The 12,956-nt window shown below is 64.2% G+C and overlaps 1 protein-coding gene across 1 annotated transcript in view; it reads left to right on the top strand.

Annotated features, from left to right (window-relative positions):
- The window catches only part of SDK2 (sidekick cell adhesion molecule 2), a 153,492-nt gene that overhangs the window by 111,321 nt on the left and 29,215 nt on the right, over window positions 1-12,956 (top strand). The window contains exons 6-19 of the mRNA XM_026654563.2: window positions 1,989-2,100; window positions 2,812-3,002; window positions 3,448-3,531; window positions 3,630-3,824; window positions 4,573-4,689; window positions 5,952-6,119; window positions 6,464-6,566; window positions 7,340-7,516; window positions 8,043-8,179; window positions 8,638-8,785; window positions 8,883-9,023; window positions 9,168-9,349; window positions 9,874-9,989; window positions 12,718-12,913. Coding sequence (XP_026510348.1) covers window positions 1,989-2,100; window positions 2,812-3,002; window positions 3,448-3,531; window positions 3,630-3,824; window positions 4,573-4,689; window positions 5,952-6,119; window positions 6,464-6,566; window positions 7,340-7,516; window positions 8,043-8,179; window positions 8,638-8,785; window positions 8,883-9,023; window positions 9,168-9,349; window positions 9,874-9,989; window positions 12,718-12,913 — 2,067 coding nt within the window. The remainder of the gene's footprint in view (window positions 1-1,988; window positions 2,101-2,811; window positions 3,003-3,447; window positions 3,532-3,629; window positions 3,825-4,572; window positions 4,690-5,951; window positions 6,120-6,463; window positions 6,567-7,339; window positions 7,517-8,042; window positions 8,180-8,637; window positions 8,786-8,882; window positions 9,024-9,167; window positions 9,350-9,873; window positions 9,990-12,717; window positions 12,914-12,956) is intronic.

Below are 12,956 nucleotides of genomic sequence, written 5' to 3' on the forward strand. Positions count from 1 at the left end.
GGCTGGCCGGTGTGTGTGCACGGGTGGGCATGTGTGCACGGGCGGGTGTGTGTACATGGGCGGGCGTGTGTGCACAGGCAAGCGTGTGTGCACGGGTGGGCATGTGTGCAGGCGGGCGTGTGTGTGTGCACGGGTGGGCATGTGTGCAGGCAGGCGGGTGTGTGCGCACTCTCTCTTGTCTGTGTAGAACAAGAGGAGGGTGATGGGCCCCCCTGCTCAGCCTGGCATTAACCAGGACTGCCCAGGGAGCAGGGAAGCCTAAATGGGGACGCTGGCTCTGTAGTGCCGTGGGTGCCGGGGCGGGGGGGAGCAGCCAGCCACAGAAGGTGGACCAGGGCGTGGGGGTTGCAGCTCACTCCCTACATTCTTTGAGGGACTTGCTCCCTGCTAATAGCTCTCCTGGCTCCGTCAGGGCCCCGTCCCATCCCATCGCTCCCCACCCAGGAGGGTCTCCCCCTCCCCCCCCCCCCCCCCCCACCCCAGTGTCTCCAGGCCATTTTACAGGGCTGTCTCTGTGCATCTGGCTTTCTGGCCCCCGCTCCCGTTGGCTCAGGCCCAAATTTAATTTGCAGTAAATCTCTTCGGAGGCTCCCACTTCTGCTGACTTAACAGCTCAGCCTCCTTGAAATTTATTTCGGCTCTTTGGGCCGTGCTGCAGGAGCCGGCAGGCACTAATTATATCACCAGCCCAGCCCCCTCCCCGTACGCCCTCCCTCCGCCACAGGCTCCCCTGGCCTCAGCACGGCACATCCCCTGCCCTGGCCCTGGCGATGGGGGGCGGATAGCAGCAGCTCTGGGCAGCGCCCCCTTGCAGAAAGGGCTGGATTTCTTTGCAAGGGAGCCGCCCCTCCCCTGTGGCTCTCATGGGTTCTGTTGGTTCCAGCATTTCCTGCCCACGTATGCGGGGCTGTCAGCAGGGACTGGAGCTCTGCATGGGGCAGCTCCGCCCCACTGTGCAATTCCTGTCCTGGGCTCTGCATCCCAATGGCTCTGCCGGTGCCCCTCAATCCCGACCCACCGCCGCTGCTTTCCCAGGCCGGGGCCTAGCCTGCCAGTTGTGTCGAGTGACACGGTGGTTTTGCGATGAGCACTGGGTTCCCCTTTGACCTCACCTGGCCATGGCCCTCCCTGACCAGCGCCGAGTGACCCATCCCCCGGAAAAAGCCCAGGCTTGGTACAAAGCGCCCGCGCGAGCTCATCCCTTTGCTCTCTCCCTCCTGCTGTTTGCTCCGCGGCCGCTTTCTGGCTTTCCCTGTCGGGCTTTATCTGCCCGGCCCAGCCTGGCGCGCCATTCATCCGTCGTGCTGTACTGATGTGTCCCGCCATGTCAATAAACAACGCCAAGGCCTGTTTATGGATTCAGCTACATCAGCAACTTTCACGCCGATCCCTTTTTTACAGCACCTACATGAGGGTTTTTTATCGTCGCAATTATTTTGCCTTCTACACTTCCCCATTCCCTCCTTCTCTGCTGGAGCCGCGGGCGGCGCGGGCTGCCGAGATTACCCCAGGGAGACCGTAGCAGGGGGCAGGGATGGATGCCCGATGCCCTCCAGGGCTTGTAGGGACCATGCGGGAGGGTGGGTTACAGAACCCCCTGAACCCTTTCCCAAAGGGGATGGCCAGGCACTCAGCTAAGCACCCTTGGCATCCCCGACCGGCTGGGCACGGGACCCCCGTGTCTGGGCAGCTGGTGGGCCAGGCCGTGATGGAGAGCAGGTGGATGCTAGCCCCCACTGAGCCGGGAGTCGGCGTGGAGCAGAGCGGAGCCGTGCGGAGCCTGGGGAGGTCTCCGAGGCAGGACTGCGGGGCTCCGACTGACTCGCCTGCTGCCTGTTCCCAGCCACCGAAAGCACAGCCCCCTCCCCCTCGACTCACACCGGCTCGCTGGCCCTCCGTGCTGGTGCATGGCCCCTCCCCGCGAGCCCCATCTGCCGAGGAGGCGGGCGCTTTCTAACAACCTGCTCTGCCGCCTCGGCTCCCCTTAGATGTCGGCGGCCCGGCCGATCCCATCGCTCCCACCATCATCATCCCGCCCAGGAACACCAGCGTGGTGGCCGGCACCTCGGAAGTGACCATGGAGTGCGTGGCCAATGCCAGGTCGGTAGCTGCCCCCTAAGGTCCCGGGGGCTGGACTCGTCTGAGGCCTATCCAGGGCTGTCCCTTAGGGCGGATCCTGAGCAGGCTTCTCTAGGTGTGAGGTGGGGTTCCTGGCATAGCAATAGTGCCGCCCCCCATCTGTGCTGCCAGCTGCCGGGGGACCCCGGTTGGCATGGGAAGCTGGCCCAAGATGCGGAGAATGTGCCCCAGAGTGGGCCCTGCCCAGGGTGGGGACGGCTACAAAGGCCCCTTGGTGTCCTGGTGCTGGGTGATAGGGGGCGCTGCTGGGTCAGGTCTGCTCTGCCTGCCTCTGCCCCATAGCGCGGGAGGTCCCTGGCTGGGCCCCAGAGACACTGTACCAGGAGAGAGCTCGAGGGATGCAGTGCAGAGGGAAACGCTGCAGGTCGAGACCGGCTCCAAACCCTCCTCCCGCTGCAGGCGCGGGAGACAGCCCAGTGACATGGGCAGGTATCCTGCTGTGGTTGTGGCCAGAGACTCCCCTCGGGCTCGGGGTCCCCTTCTGCTGAGCCCTGCAAACGTAGAGGGACCAGATCCCTGGCCCAGAGCTGCTCTGAAACCTCCTTCCCCCTAGGATGCCTGGGTCCCCGTTCCCCTGTGGGCTGGGAGGCTCCGGTTGCAGTGGGATCCGGGGCGGGCGGGGGGCGGGGGCTGTGTCCGGGGCGGCTCTCCTATGCTCTCCTCACCCCCCAGGCCGCTGATGAAGCTGCACATCGTCTGGAAGAAGGACGGGGCGCCGCTCTCCAGCGGGCTCAGCGACTACAACCGCCGGCTCACCATCCTCAACCCCACGCTGGGCGACAGCGGGTACTACGAGTGCGAGGCCGTACTGCGCAGCAGCAGCGTGCCCGCCGTGGCGGAGGGCGCCTTCCTCGCCGTGCTGGGTAAGGGCCCGGCTGTCTGGCGGCCCAGGCGAGTCTGGGGAGGTCTCGGCGCCGGCCCTGTCGTGCTGGGTCACCGTACAGCCTGCAGGCGCCGGAGGAGCCGGGGCAGCCTGGCCAGGCTCCTGCCTTTGCTCCTTCCGGGGTCTCAGTGCCAGGGGCCTGTGGGGAGGAGCGTATCAGCGCCAGCGCCCGGGCTGAGTTGAGGGCTGCCGGGCTGTCTCGGGCGCGCTCCCCAGGGCTGCACAGCAAGGCAGTGGGGCCCCCCGCAGCCCCTCCGCTGCCTCCAGCACCTCCTGCGGCTCAGCCAGGGCCCCTCCCGCGGCTGGGGCCCATCAGAGCCAGGCCCTGGGGGTGCCCCCGGTTGGCTGCTCCGTCCAGTGGCCGGGGAGAGGGCAGTGGGCTGCTCCGGTTGTTCCTGCCTCCACCTCTGGGGGTCTCGTTGCAGAGCCGCCCCAGTTTGTCCAGGAGCCGGAGAGGCACGTCACGGCCGAGATGGAGAAGGTGGTGACCATCCCTTGCCAGGCCAAAGGTAACGTGTCTCCCCCCACCCCCGGTGCCCTGCTGCTGCCCAGACCCAGGGCTGCTCGTGGCTAACGCTGCCTCTCGGGGGCGGGCTTTGGGTTGCAGGCGTCCCGCCGCCAGCCATGGCCTGGTACAAGGACACGGCCCTCGTGCACGTGGAGAAGCTCTCGCGGTTCCGGCTGCTGGGCGACGGGAGCTTGCAGATCAGCGGGCTGGTGCCCGATGACACCGGCATGTTCCAGTGCTTCGCCCGCAACGCCGCCGGCGAGGTGCAGACCTCCACGTACCTGGCAGTGACCAGTAGGTGCCAGCTCTCAGCCCTGCAGGCCAGGGAATAGCGCCCAGCAGTGGGCCCAGGACTCTCGGGTCCTGAGCCCGTCGGAGCCTGGCACCAGCCCCTCGAGCGTGACACAGGCTGGGAGCCCAGCAGGGACGGGCCAAGGCTGCCCCTGGCCGGGAGACCTCCAGAGACTATCTGGCTAGGCTCTGCAGGGAGTGGGGTGGGCGACTCTCCCCTGGCAGTCAGTGCTGACCCCTGTGCGGAGCTAGGGGGCGCTGTGCTGTGGGGCGCCCCAGTAGGAGGCGCTGACCCCAATGCCCCAGTGTGGCGCTAGGGGGCGCTGTGCTGTGGGGGTGGGGATCTCAGGAGGGGGCGCTCTCCCCTGGCAGCCAGTGCTGACCCCAATGCCCCAGCACAGGGTGCGGGAGATGCTGCCTGAGGATAAAAGGGGCACTGCTCCTGGTGCCCCTTCACTGCCTGTCCCGTGCTGGGCAGTGCTGCCCCACCCCTCGTGCAGCGTGGAGGGAAGAAGGGTGCCGAACAACTGCGAGAGCAAAAGCCACTGGGGCGCGGGGCCTCTCCCCAGGCATGGGAGGGTGCTCAGGGTGGCAGTGGCTCCCAAGCGCCTGGCATGGGTCAGCCCAAGGGCGAGGTGTTGAGAGCCCGAGTGGGCCAGGGGCTGCCGCAGCCTGATAATAGCTGCTCGGTCACCTCGGAGCTGGGCCGCAGGAGCTGCTTCACAGGCTTCTCCGTGTCTCCTCTGCTCAGGCATCGCTCCCAACATCACCAAGGGCCCCCTGGACAGCACCGTGATCGACGGCATGTCCGTGGTTCTCAGCTGCGAGACCTCGGGGGCGCCGAGGCCGGCCATCACCTGGCAGAAAGGTAAAGGGGGCCCACGGGGAGGATGGGCCACGCCCCAGCGCTGCATCTCTGGGCGCAGTCCCCTGGGGTCCTTGTAGGGCCCAGAGCTGTGAGCACCCCAACCTCCCCCAGCCAGAGCCCCGCCCCATGGCAGAGCCCTCCTGCTGCCCCATGCATCATCCCCATGCAGAGCCCTCCCTCACTTCCCAGCCGGCACCTGGCCATTCTCCCAGCTGCCCAACCTCCTGCTGCCGAGGGCAGCGCCCCCCTTCCACCTGGTCCCTACCCCACTGCTGAGGCTGGGCCCCCCTGCTCAGACAGGGGGAGCAGTCAGAGGGTTAATGCCAAGCCAGCGCAGAGGGTGGTTCATAGCATCCCATGTGGGCATTGGTCTAGTGTGACCTGGGCAGGGCATCCAGCCTGAGGCAGGAGCTTGGGGCTAGGGGCCGCGTTCTGGTTCCTCCTGCCCCCTGGCTGGAGCTGGGGGAAGGAGTGGGGGGAAGGCACTGGGTGTTGCCCCCGTTCATTGCAGCTGGCAGCTCCCAAAGCCCTGTGCCATGCCCCCGAGCCAGAGGGCAGTGGGGGGTGACGGTGCGTGGGCAGAGCCTGTGGGGGACTCAGCTGGGCTCTCAGTCCCCGAGCAGTGCCCTGCCCCATAACATCGGGCACGTGGCAGCCAAGCCAGGTCCCTTTGCTGCCGCGTCCCCGGCATGTCCCGCTTCTAGGAGCTGCGGCATCTTGCCCTGTTCCTGACATGCCAGGTCACCCGCCCCCTCTGGGAGGACAGCTCCAGGTTACGCTGCTTCCCCCGCCGGCCCCCGTCACTGCCCTGTCAAAACCCGCCCAGCGCCCGCTCTTAAGGCCGCAACGCTCCTTGTGAGGAGGTTCTTCTTGTCCGGGGCAAAGCCCGCGCTGCCCGCCCCCGGCTGAGTGCCCGGGAGACGGGCAGTGTCTCCTGCTGGCATTTCCAGCCCAGGCCAGGCCAGGGGGTCGGCTCGGTGAGCATGAGATTGAGGGGCTCAGAGCCAGGCACAGAGCAGGTGTGGTGGACCCTGCCCAGCTCCGTCGATGCCCCTCAATCCGCAGCCCCCCTATTCTCCCAGCCCTGCAGGCCTCTGCAAACTCATGTCACTTGTGAGCGGGCTGGTTTGCAGGCAGGTCTCCTGGCCCTCTAGCTCCTCCCTGTGTGGCTCGGAAGCACGGCGCTGGGCTGGCCTCCGGGCGCCAGGCTCTCCCTGGCCATCGCTTCCCGTGGATGACGGGGTTCTCCCCTCTCCCCACAGGGGAGCGGATCCTGGCCAGCGGCTCGGTGCAGCTGCCGCGCTTCACCCTGCTGGAGTCGGGCAGCCTCCTCGTCAGCCCCACACACATCGCCGACGCCGGCAGCTACACCTGCTTGGCCACCAACTCCCGTGGGGTGGACGAGGCCTCTGCGGACCTCGTCGTGTGGGGTAAGGCCGCTCCGCCTCTGCTGGGCCCTGCCCCATCAGCCCCCGCTGGGCCCCAGCCAGACCCAAACCGACGGCCCCAGCACCAGCGTTGCACGGCTCTCACCACGGGGCCCGGTTTCCCCAGCACCCCCTGCTGGCCCCGTTGTGAGGCTTACGTGGAGTTCGATCCCAGGCCCCTGGCATGGCAGGGCAGAGCACGAACCCTCCCCCTCCCCCCCAGCCAGGCTGTGACGCTCTCTCCTGCCCTCCGCCCCAGAGCCCTGCCGGGGCTGGCCCCCTGTTGGCAGAGCCCCCCCACATTCCCACGAGTGGGGGCTGCTGCTCACTATGTGTCTGTTCCCCAGCCCGCACCCGCATCACCAGCCCCCCTCAGGACCAGAGCGTCATCAAGGGAACCAAAGCCTCCATGAGCTGCGGCGTCGCCCACGACCCCAGCGTGGCCGTCAGGTACGTGGCCTTGGCTTAGCAGGGATCCGTCCTGGGAACCCCGGCTCCCAGCCCTGCTCCCGGATCTCCCTGGCAGGGCGTCCAGAGGGTCCCAGCCCTGCTCCCAGAGCTCCCTGGCGGGGGGGGAAGAGGTTGGGGGGTCCCAGCCCTGCTTCCAGGGGGGTGGGCAGGGACGTCCCCATTTCCCCAGGCAGGGCAGAGATGCAGTGGGTGAATTAACCCCCCCGAGTGCTGGGCAGGTGGGAGCCAGGGGACCCTCCCCGCAGAGCCAGAGACCCCAGCCCTGACTGATCCACTCCCCTGGCCCCGGTTGAGTATCTGATGGGGGGAATAAATGCTGCCTTGCTGCGGGAGCCCCCCCTGCCATCTCGGGTGCCCCCCCATGCCCAGCTTCCTGAGCCGTGGCATTGCAGCTCTGCACCGCCACCCGGTGCCCGACCTGGGTACAGCGCCTGCAGGAGGCTGGGAGCTGTGCCATGCCCCTGCCGCCGTCCCCGGGGCAGTCAGCGTTCACGGGGCAGAGCGCGCACGGGGCAGCCCATGCGCTGCGTTCCCCCGGGGGGCCGGTAGGACTCCTCCGGAGCAAGGGCCATCGCCGCGTTACGGAGAGACAGGGCTGGGTCTGGGGGCTATGTGGGGGCTGGGACACCTGGGTTCTCCCCCAGCTGTCGGAGGGGAGTGGGGTCTGGTGGTTGCCGCAGGGGGGCTGGGGTCAGGACGCCTGGGTTCCATTCCCAGCTCCAGCCCTGAAGCCCGTGGTGGCCTTGCGGCAGGTACATTTGGGAGAAGGACGGCGCACCCGTCAGCGTGGACGGCATCCCGCGGCTCCGGCTGGACGAGGAGGGCACCCTGCACATCTCCCAGACCTGGTCCGGGGACATCGGCACCTACACCTGCCGGGTCCTCTCCGCCGGGGGCAACGACTCCCGCAGCGCCCACCTGCGCGTCAGGTGAGGGAGCCTGGGACAGGAACGCTGCAGGGGCTCATCCTCCCACCTAGACACCCTCCCGGCTTCCTGCCGTGGCATCTCCCCCTTCCCCCTGCCCGCGCACCTTGCCTCCTCCTGCCACAGGGTCCCCTCCCACCATGGCGTACCTTCTATGGCATCCCCCTGCCCACACACCCTGCCCCCTCCTGCCACGGGGTCCCCTCCTGCCACGGTGTACCTTCTATGGCATCCCCCTGCCCATGCACCCTGCCTCCTCCTGCCACAGCATCTCCTTCTCCCTTGCGATGCGGCTAACCGGGACACCCTGCAGCCAGGCCATAGGCTACAGCGCCCCTGTGCCGTGGCAGCCTGGCAATACAGGCAGGCTTGCCCTCGCGATGCCAGATCCCACCTGGGTGAGCTCCTGTGACCCGCCCCAAACGCCCTCAGCTCCCTGCCCCACCTCCTCCCTGCCTGCCCCCCCAGGGCAGTGTCCCCTCTGAAGCTGTCCCACTGTTTCCAGCGCTGGTTTCTCCTCCCCCTCCAGGCAGCTCCCCCATGCCCCGGAGAACCCGGTGGCCACGCTGAGCCCGCTGGAGAAACGTGCCATCAACCTGACGTGGGCCAAGCCCTTCGACGGGAACAGCCCCTTGCTGCACTACATCCTCGAGGTCTCGGAGAACAGTAAGGCCCCTGCCACCTCCATCCCGCCGCGGGGCGCTGGGAGCGGGGCGCCGGGGCGCCGGGGCTGGCGAGCGGGCACAGGCGTGGATGGGCCTGGCCCACCCGACTGGGCTCCCGATGGGGGAACCTGCGAGGGGCAGGGGGGAAGTCCAGCTACCAGCGTGTGTGCAAATGGCCACACACCGCTCCCTCGTTTGTGGCAGTAACTGCACGCCATTGGGACGGGGCCTGGGGCTCGCCCTCGACGCCCCAGCGGCTTCGCTTGCAGCACATCGTGCAGACTGGCTCCTGTCAGCCGGGAGCCAGCCGGGGACCCCACGTGTCCTGTGCAGCCGAGCAGCGCAGTGGGCGCCAGGCCAGGGAGCGGGGATGGGGCCTATTGGTGACTGAAAGGACCGTGTTTGCCCCCCAGCCCCGTGCCAGCTCTCCGCTCCACCTCTCCCCTCTCTGCTCCGCAGACGCCCCCTGGACCACCCTCATGGCTAGCGTGGACCCTGAGGCGACCTCCGTGGTGGTGCGAGGCCTGGTGCCCGCGCGCTCCTACCAGTTCCGCCTCTGCGCTGCCAACGACGTGGGCAAAGGGCAGTTCAGCCAGGACACCGAGAGGTAAGGTGGGGCCGGGTGGCCGCCTGCGTGGCCCAGGAGCTGGCCAGGGCAGGATGCTGGGGGCCTCACTCACCACCTTCGCTGCCTCCCCTCCCAGGGTGTCCCTGCCGGAGGAGCCCCCTACCGCGCCCCCCCAGAACGTCATCGCCAGCGGCAGGACCAACCAGTCCATCATGATCCAGTGGCAGCCGCCTCCTGAGAGCCACCAGAACGGCCTCTTGAAAGGCTACCTCATCAGGTAGGCCACTGGGGGGGGGAGCCGGCCCTCCCCACCCGGCCGGTTCCCAGGGCGGCATCTGCCTGGCTCCCACCGGATGGGCCTGCTGGAGCCAGAGGGGGCCCGGCTGCCCGCTGGCCTGACTTGCCCTCCCCCTGCCCCCAGGTTCTGCCTGGCCGGCCTGCCCGTCGGCTATCAGTTCAAGAACATCACTAATGCCGAGGTCAACAACCTGCTCCTGGAGGATCTCATCATCTGGACCAACTACGAGATCGAGGTGGCGGCGTACAACAGCGCCGGCCTGGGGGTCTACAGCGCCAGGGTGACCGAGTGGACCCTGCAGGGAGGTGGGCGAGGAGGGGGGGGCTTTCCCCAGCTCCGGGGGAAGGGGGCTGGGTCTCCGCTGGCCCAGTCTGTGCAGGGAAGGGCTATGGGGTGTGGAGCCCCGGGGGATTCGGAAGCCTGGCCTCAGCTCACAAGCTGCTGGGGGCCAGGTGATCAGCAGTGGGCTCCGGACCCAGATCACCGCCCTGCAAAGCAGCATTTGCTAGGCTGCTCGGGCAGCCGCGCTGCTGGGTCCCCGGAGCGAACCTGCCCTGCGGCTGGGGGAGAGGCGCCCCTGCCCCCAGGGGTTTCAGAGCTCACTGTGGGGGGGGGGTGGCCGTGGGGCGCTGGGGTTCAGCGCAGCTAGGGAGGGGAGCCCAGCCTGCCACTCCCTGCCTGCCCGGTGCCGTGGCGGGGAGGGAGGTTGCTTGATCAGAGAGATGCTGCCGCTGCCAGTGCCCCTGACCGCAAGCCCAAGGCCCAGGCAGCACCTCCATCCCGCACAGCGTCCCCACCCCCATGCTAAGCCTGCCCTCCTCTCCTGCAGTTCCCACCGTGCCCCCGGGCAACGTACAGGCCGAGGCCACCAACGCCACCACCATCCGCTTCACCTGGAACCCGCCCAGCCCCCAGTTCATCAATGGCATCAACCAGGGATACAAGGTACGGGGGAGGGCTCCCCAGCTCCAAATACAACACAAGGCACAGGATGGCACCCACTCCTTGAGACACCCACCAGCAGCACAGGCCTCAGGGGGGAGGAAACCCAGCCTGATCCTGGGAGCTACAGCCAGTCCATGTCTCATTTCCTTCCCCCCTCTGGGGTGAGAGTGAAACAGCATCCCCCTCTCCATGGGTCATCACTGGGACCTCCAGCACCAACCTCTCCCATTGAGCTAACAGAGTAACTCCACTAGCTGGCAGCAATAGTAGGTTGTTATCCTCAGTGTGAGCCAGCTGCTACAGGGTGGGCAGGACACATTGTGCCCGTGTGTTGCAAACACTCAGGGTTGTACTAGGAGACGCTAATCCATCTTTGCTCTGAACTGCGGTTCGTTGGATTAATTAGTGAGAAGGCAGTGTTTATGACTCAGTTTCCCCAGGAACGGTGCCACCATCTTGGATTCTCCGCTAGGGGGAGCGAGCCGGCAATGTGAATAAAATCAACAGCATCTCTGCTTAAACCCTCATTTCGCACTCGTGGCCTCAAACTTTCTAAACCTCTTTCCAAGGAAAAGTCTTTCCTGTGTCTGCTTCCCAGACCCTTAACAAAAATGGCTTCCCTTTGCATTTAAAACCCCCCAAAAGCAGGTATTCTAATTGAGTCAAGCCTGACCATTCAAATAATATTTACTAAGAGTTAACACTTACACAGAACCTCAGCCTCCAATGCGCCGTAATTAATTCCATATCGTAATTAATTCAATTTTACATTAATTACATTGAATTAAAATATTATACTTGTTTCTTAATCTACTGCAAAGAAGTTCAGGAATTTAATTGCCAACAAACGAGATAACCAGAGTAAGCAGGATATTTAACATACTTATTAAATGCCACTTAGTATTTTTGATTAGTATTTTAGGGCCTAATTAGTAGCTAATTAACTTGCTATAGGCTATCTTCCACGGTCCCAATTTAATGCCTATACGTCCCTTCTAAATGTAACGCCATAGCAAAGCAGGCTATTGTGCATTGTTATCGGGGGAGTTAATCACAAAGCATCAGCTGTCTATTGTTTCGTACGGATAAATACAAACGCTTATTAAAACGCATCAAGTGTTTGCTTTTCGCCATTAATTGATGTTTAATCAACTCCGAATAAATGAGAGACTCCGAATGAAAAGCTTTGATTTGGAGATGCGCTGGAGGGTTTGCATTGTCCTGAAGAGAAGTGTGGGGAGACGCCCCCTCCCCAAAGGAAATCTCTGTTCCTTTGGGGAAAGCAAAAACGTCCCCCACGGCTTGTGAGTGAAAAGGCAGTGGGAGTCCAGGACGCACGCACCTCAGAGCTCAGCTTGTTGGCTGGTGGCCGTACGTGGCCGGGAGCCGGGAAGTTTGTAAAGCCAAGTTGCTAAGCGCTCCGAGATTGCCCGCTGTCTGGGACAGTGGCCGTCTCTTCGTTCTGTGTTTGTAAAGCACCTGCCACCGCAAATAATAATAATACAGAGGCTGTTTTTAAAATGCTCTTTATTAAAGGTTAAAAATCATATATTCAAAAATAATCACACACCCCCGACACGACCCGTGTTGCTAACAACTCCTTTGATTGTTGACTGCAACCTGGTTTTAAGCATCAGATTTGCCTTTTCCCTGTTTTCTGGTCTGCCCTTCACTGAGCCCGGGCAATGAAAGTAGTCGGGCCCCTTGCTCTGGGTGAGTCTCCTGCCAGAGCCCAGTGCTGCAGTGTTTGGGGGCAAGCTAAACCCAGCGCTGGGAACGTTTCCACCGATATTGCAAAGCCGCTCCATTCCCCCTGACAGCGCCCCGTGAAAGCTAAACTCCAGTGTCCTGGATGCAGGAGCAGGCTCGGGGCGTGAGCTGAGTTGAGAGGAGATACAGGATCTTACTCCCAAAAGACACACTAGCTGGAAACACGGACGCATCAGAAACAAACCTGACCGGTGCTCCCAAGGTCAGGGCTCTGCCACAGCTGAAAGTAGATTAAGGCATCCTTGGCTTATCTATCACCATCTGGCTCTGTCTACCCTTGTCAAACCTTCCAGTCTGTCTAATTAAGTATCGGGGCAGGTCACCAAGGGAGGTTGTAAATTCTCCATCACTCAGTGTCTTTAATATATGGAGATATACCTCATAGAGCTGGAAGGGACCCTGAAAGGTCATTGAGTCCAGCCCCCCCACCTTCACTAGGCAGGACCAAGTACTGGTTTTGCCCCAGATCCCTAAGTGGTCCCCTCAAGGATTGAACTCACAACCCTGGGTTTAGCAGGCCAATGCTCAAACCACTGAGCTATTCCTCCACCCCTTTGAATAGAGACCGAAAGATACCGTGCTCCTTCAGGCACAAATGGTTGAGCTTAACGCAGGGATCACTGGGCGAGGGTCTCCGGGCTATGTTACGGAGGAGGTCAGAAAGACTCGATGCCCATAATGGGCCCCTCTGGCCTTGAAATGCCCCCCATACACCCTGCTCGCTAGCTGGAACGGTTTGTGGAGCCCCCACACAGGCAGCCCTTCCTGCTGTGGGGCTGGGGGAGTGATCTGACGTCTTGGTGTCCCTCTGGTCCCCATGATCAGTGGACACCCCGGGCGTTTCCGTCACTCACCCACCCATCCTTTGGAGGAGAGGCTGCTGAGGGGGCAGCCGTGGGGCTGAGGGCTGGTTCTCCCCCACACGCGGGGCTGTGACCCTGTTGTTTTGCCCCCCTAGCTGATCGCTTGGGAGCCGGAGCAGGCGGAGGAGGTGACCGTGGTGACGGTGAGGCCCAACTTCCAGGACAGCATCCACGTGGGCTACATCGGGGGCCTGAAGAAGTTCACGGAGTACTTCACCTCCGTGCTGTGCTTCACCACGCCGGGCGACGGCCCGCGCAGCCCGCCGCAGCTGGTGCGCACCCACGAGGACGGTACGGGGAGGCCTTGCATTCCCTTGTGACACAGGGTGGGGCG

This window comes from Terrapene carolina, unplaced genomic scaffold (genome assembly GCF_002925995.2).
Source record: "Terrapene carolina triunguis isolate 2854851 unplaced genomic scaffold, T_m_triunguis-2.0 Scaffold192, whole genome shotgun sequence".
NCBI classification, from domain to species: domain Eukaryota; kingdom Metazoa; phylum Chordata; order Testudines; family Emydidae; genus Terrapene; species Terrapene triunguis.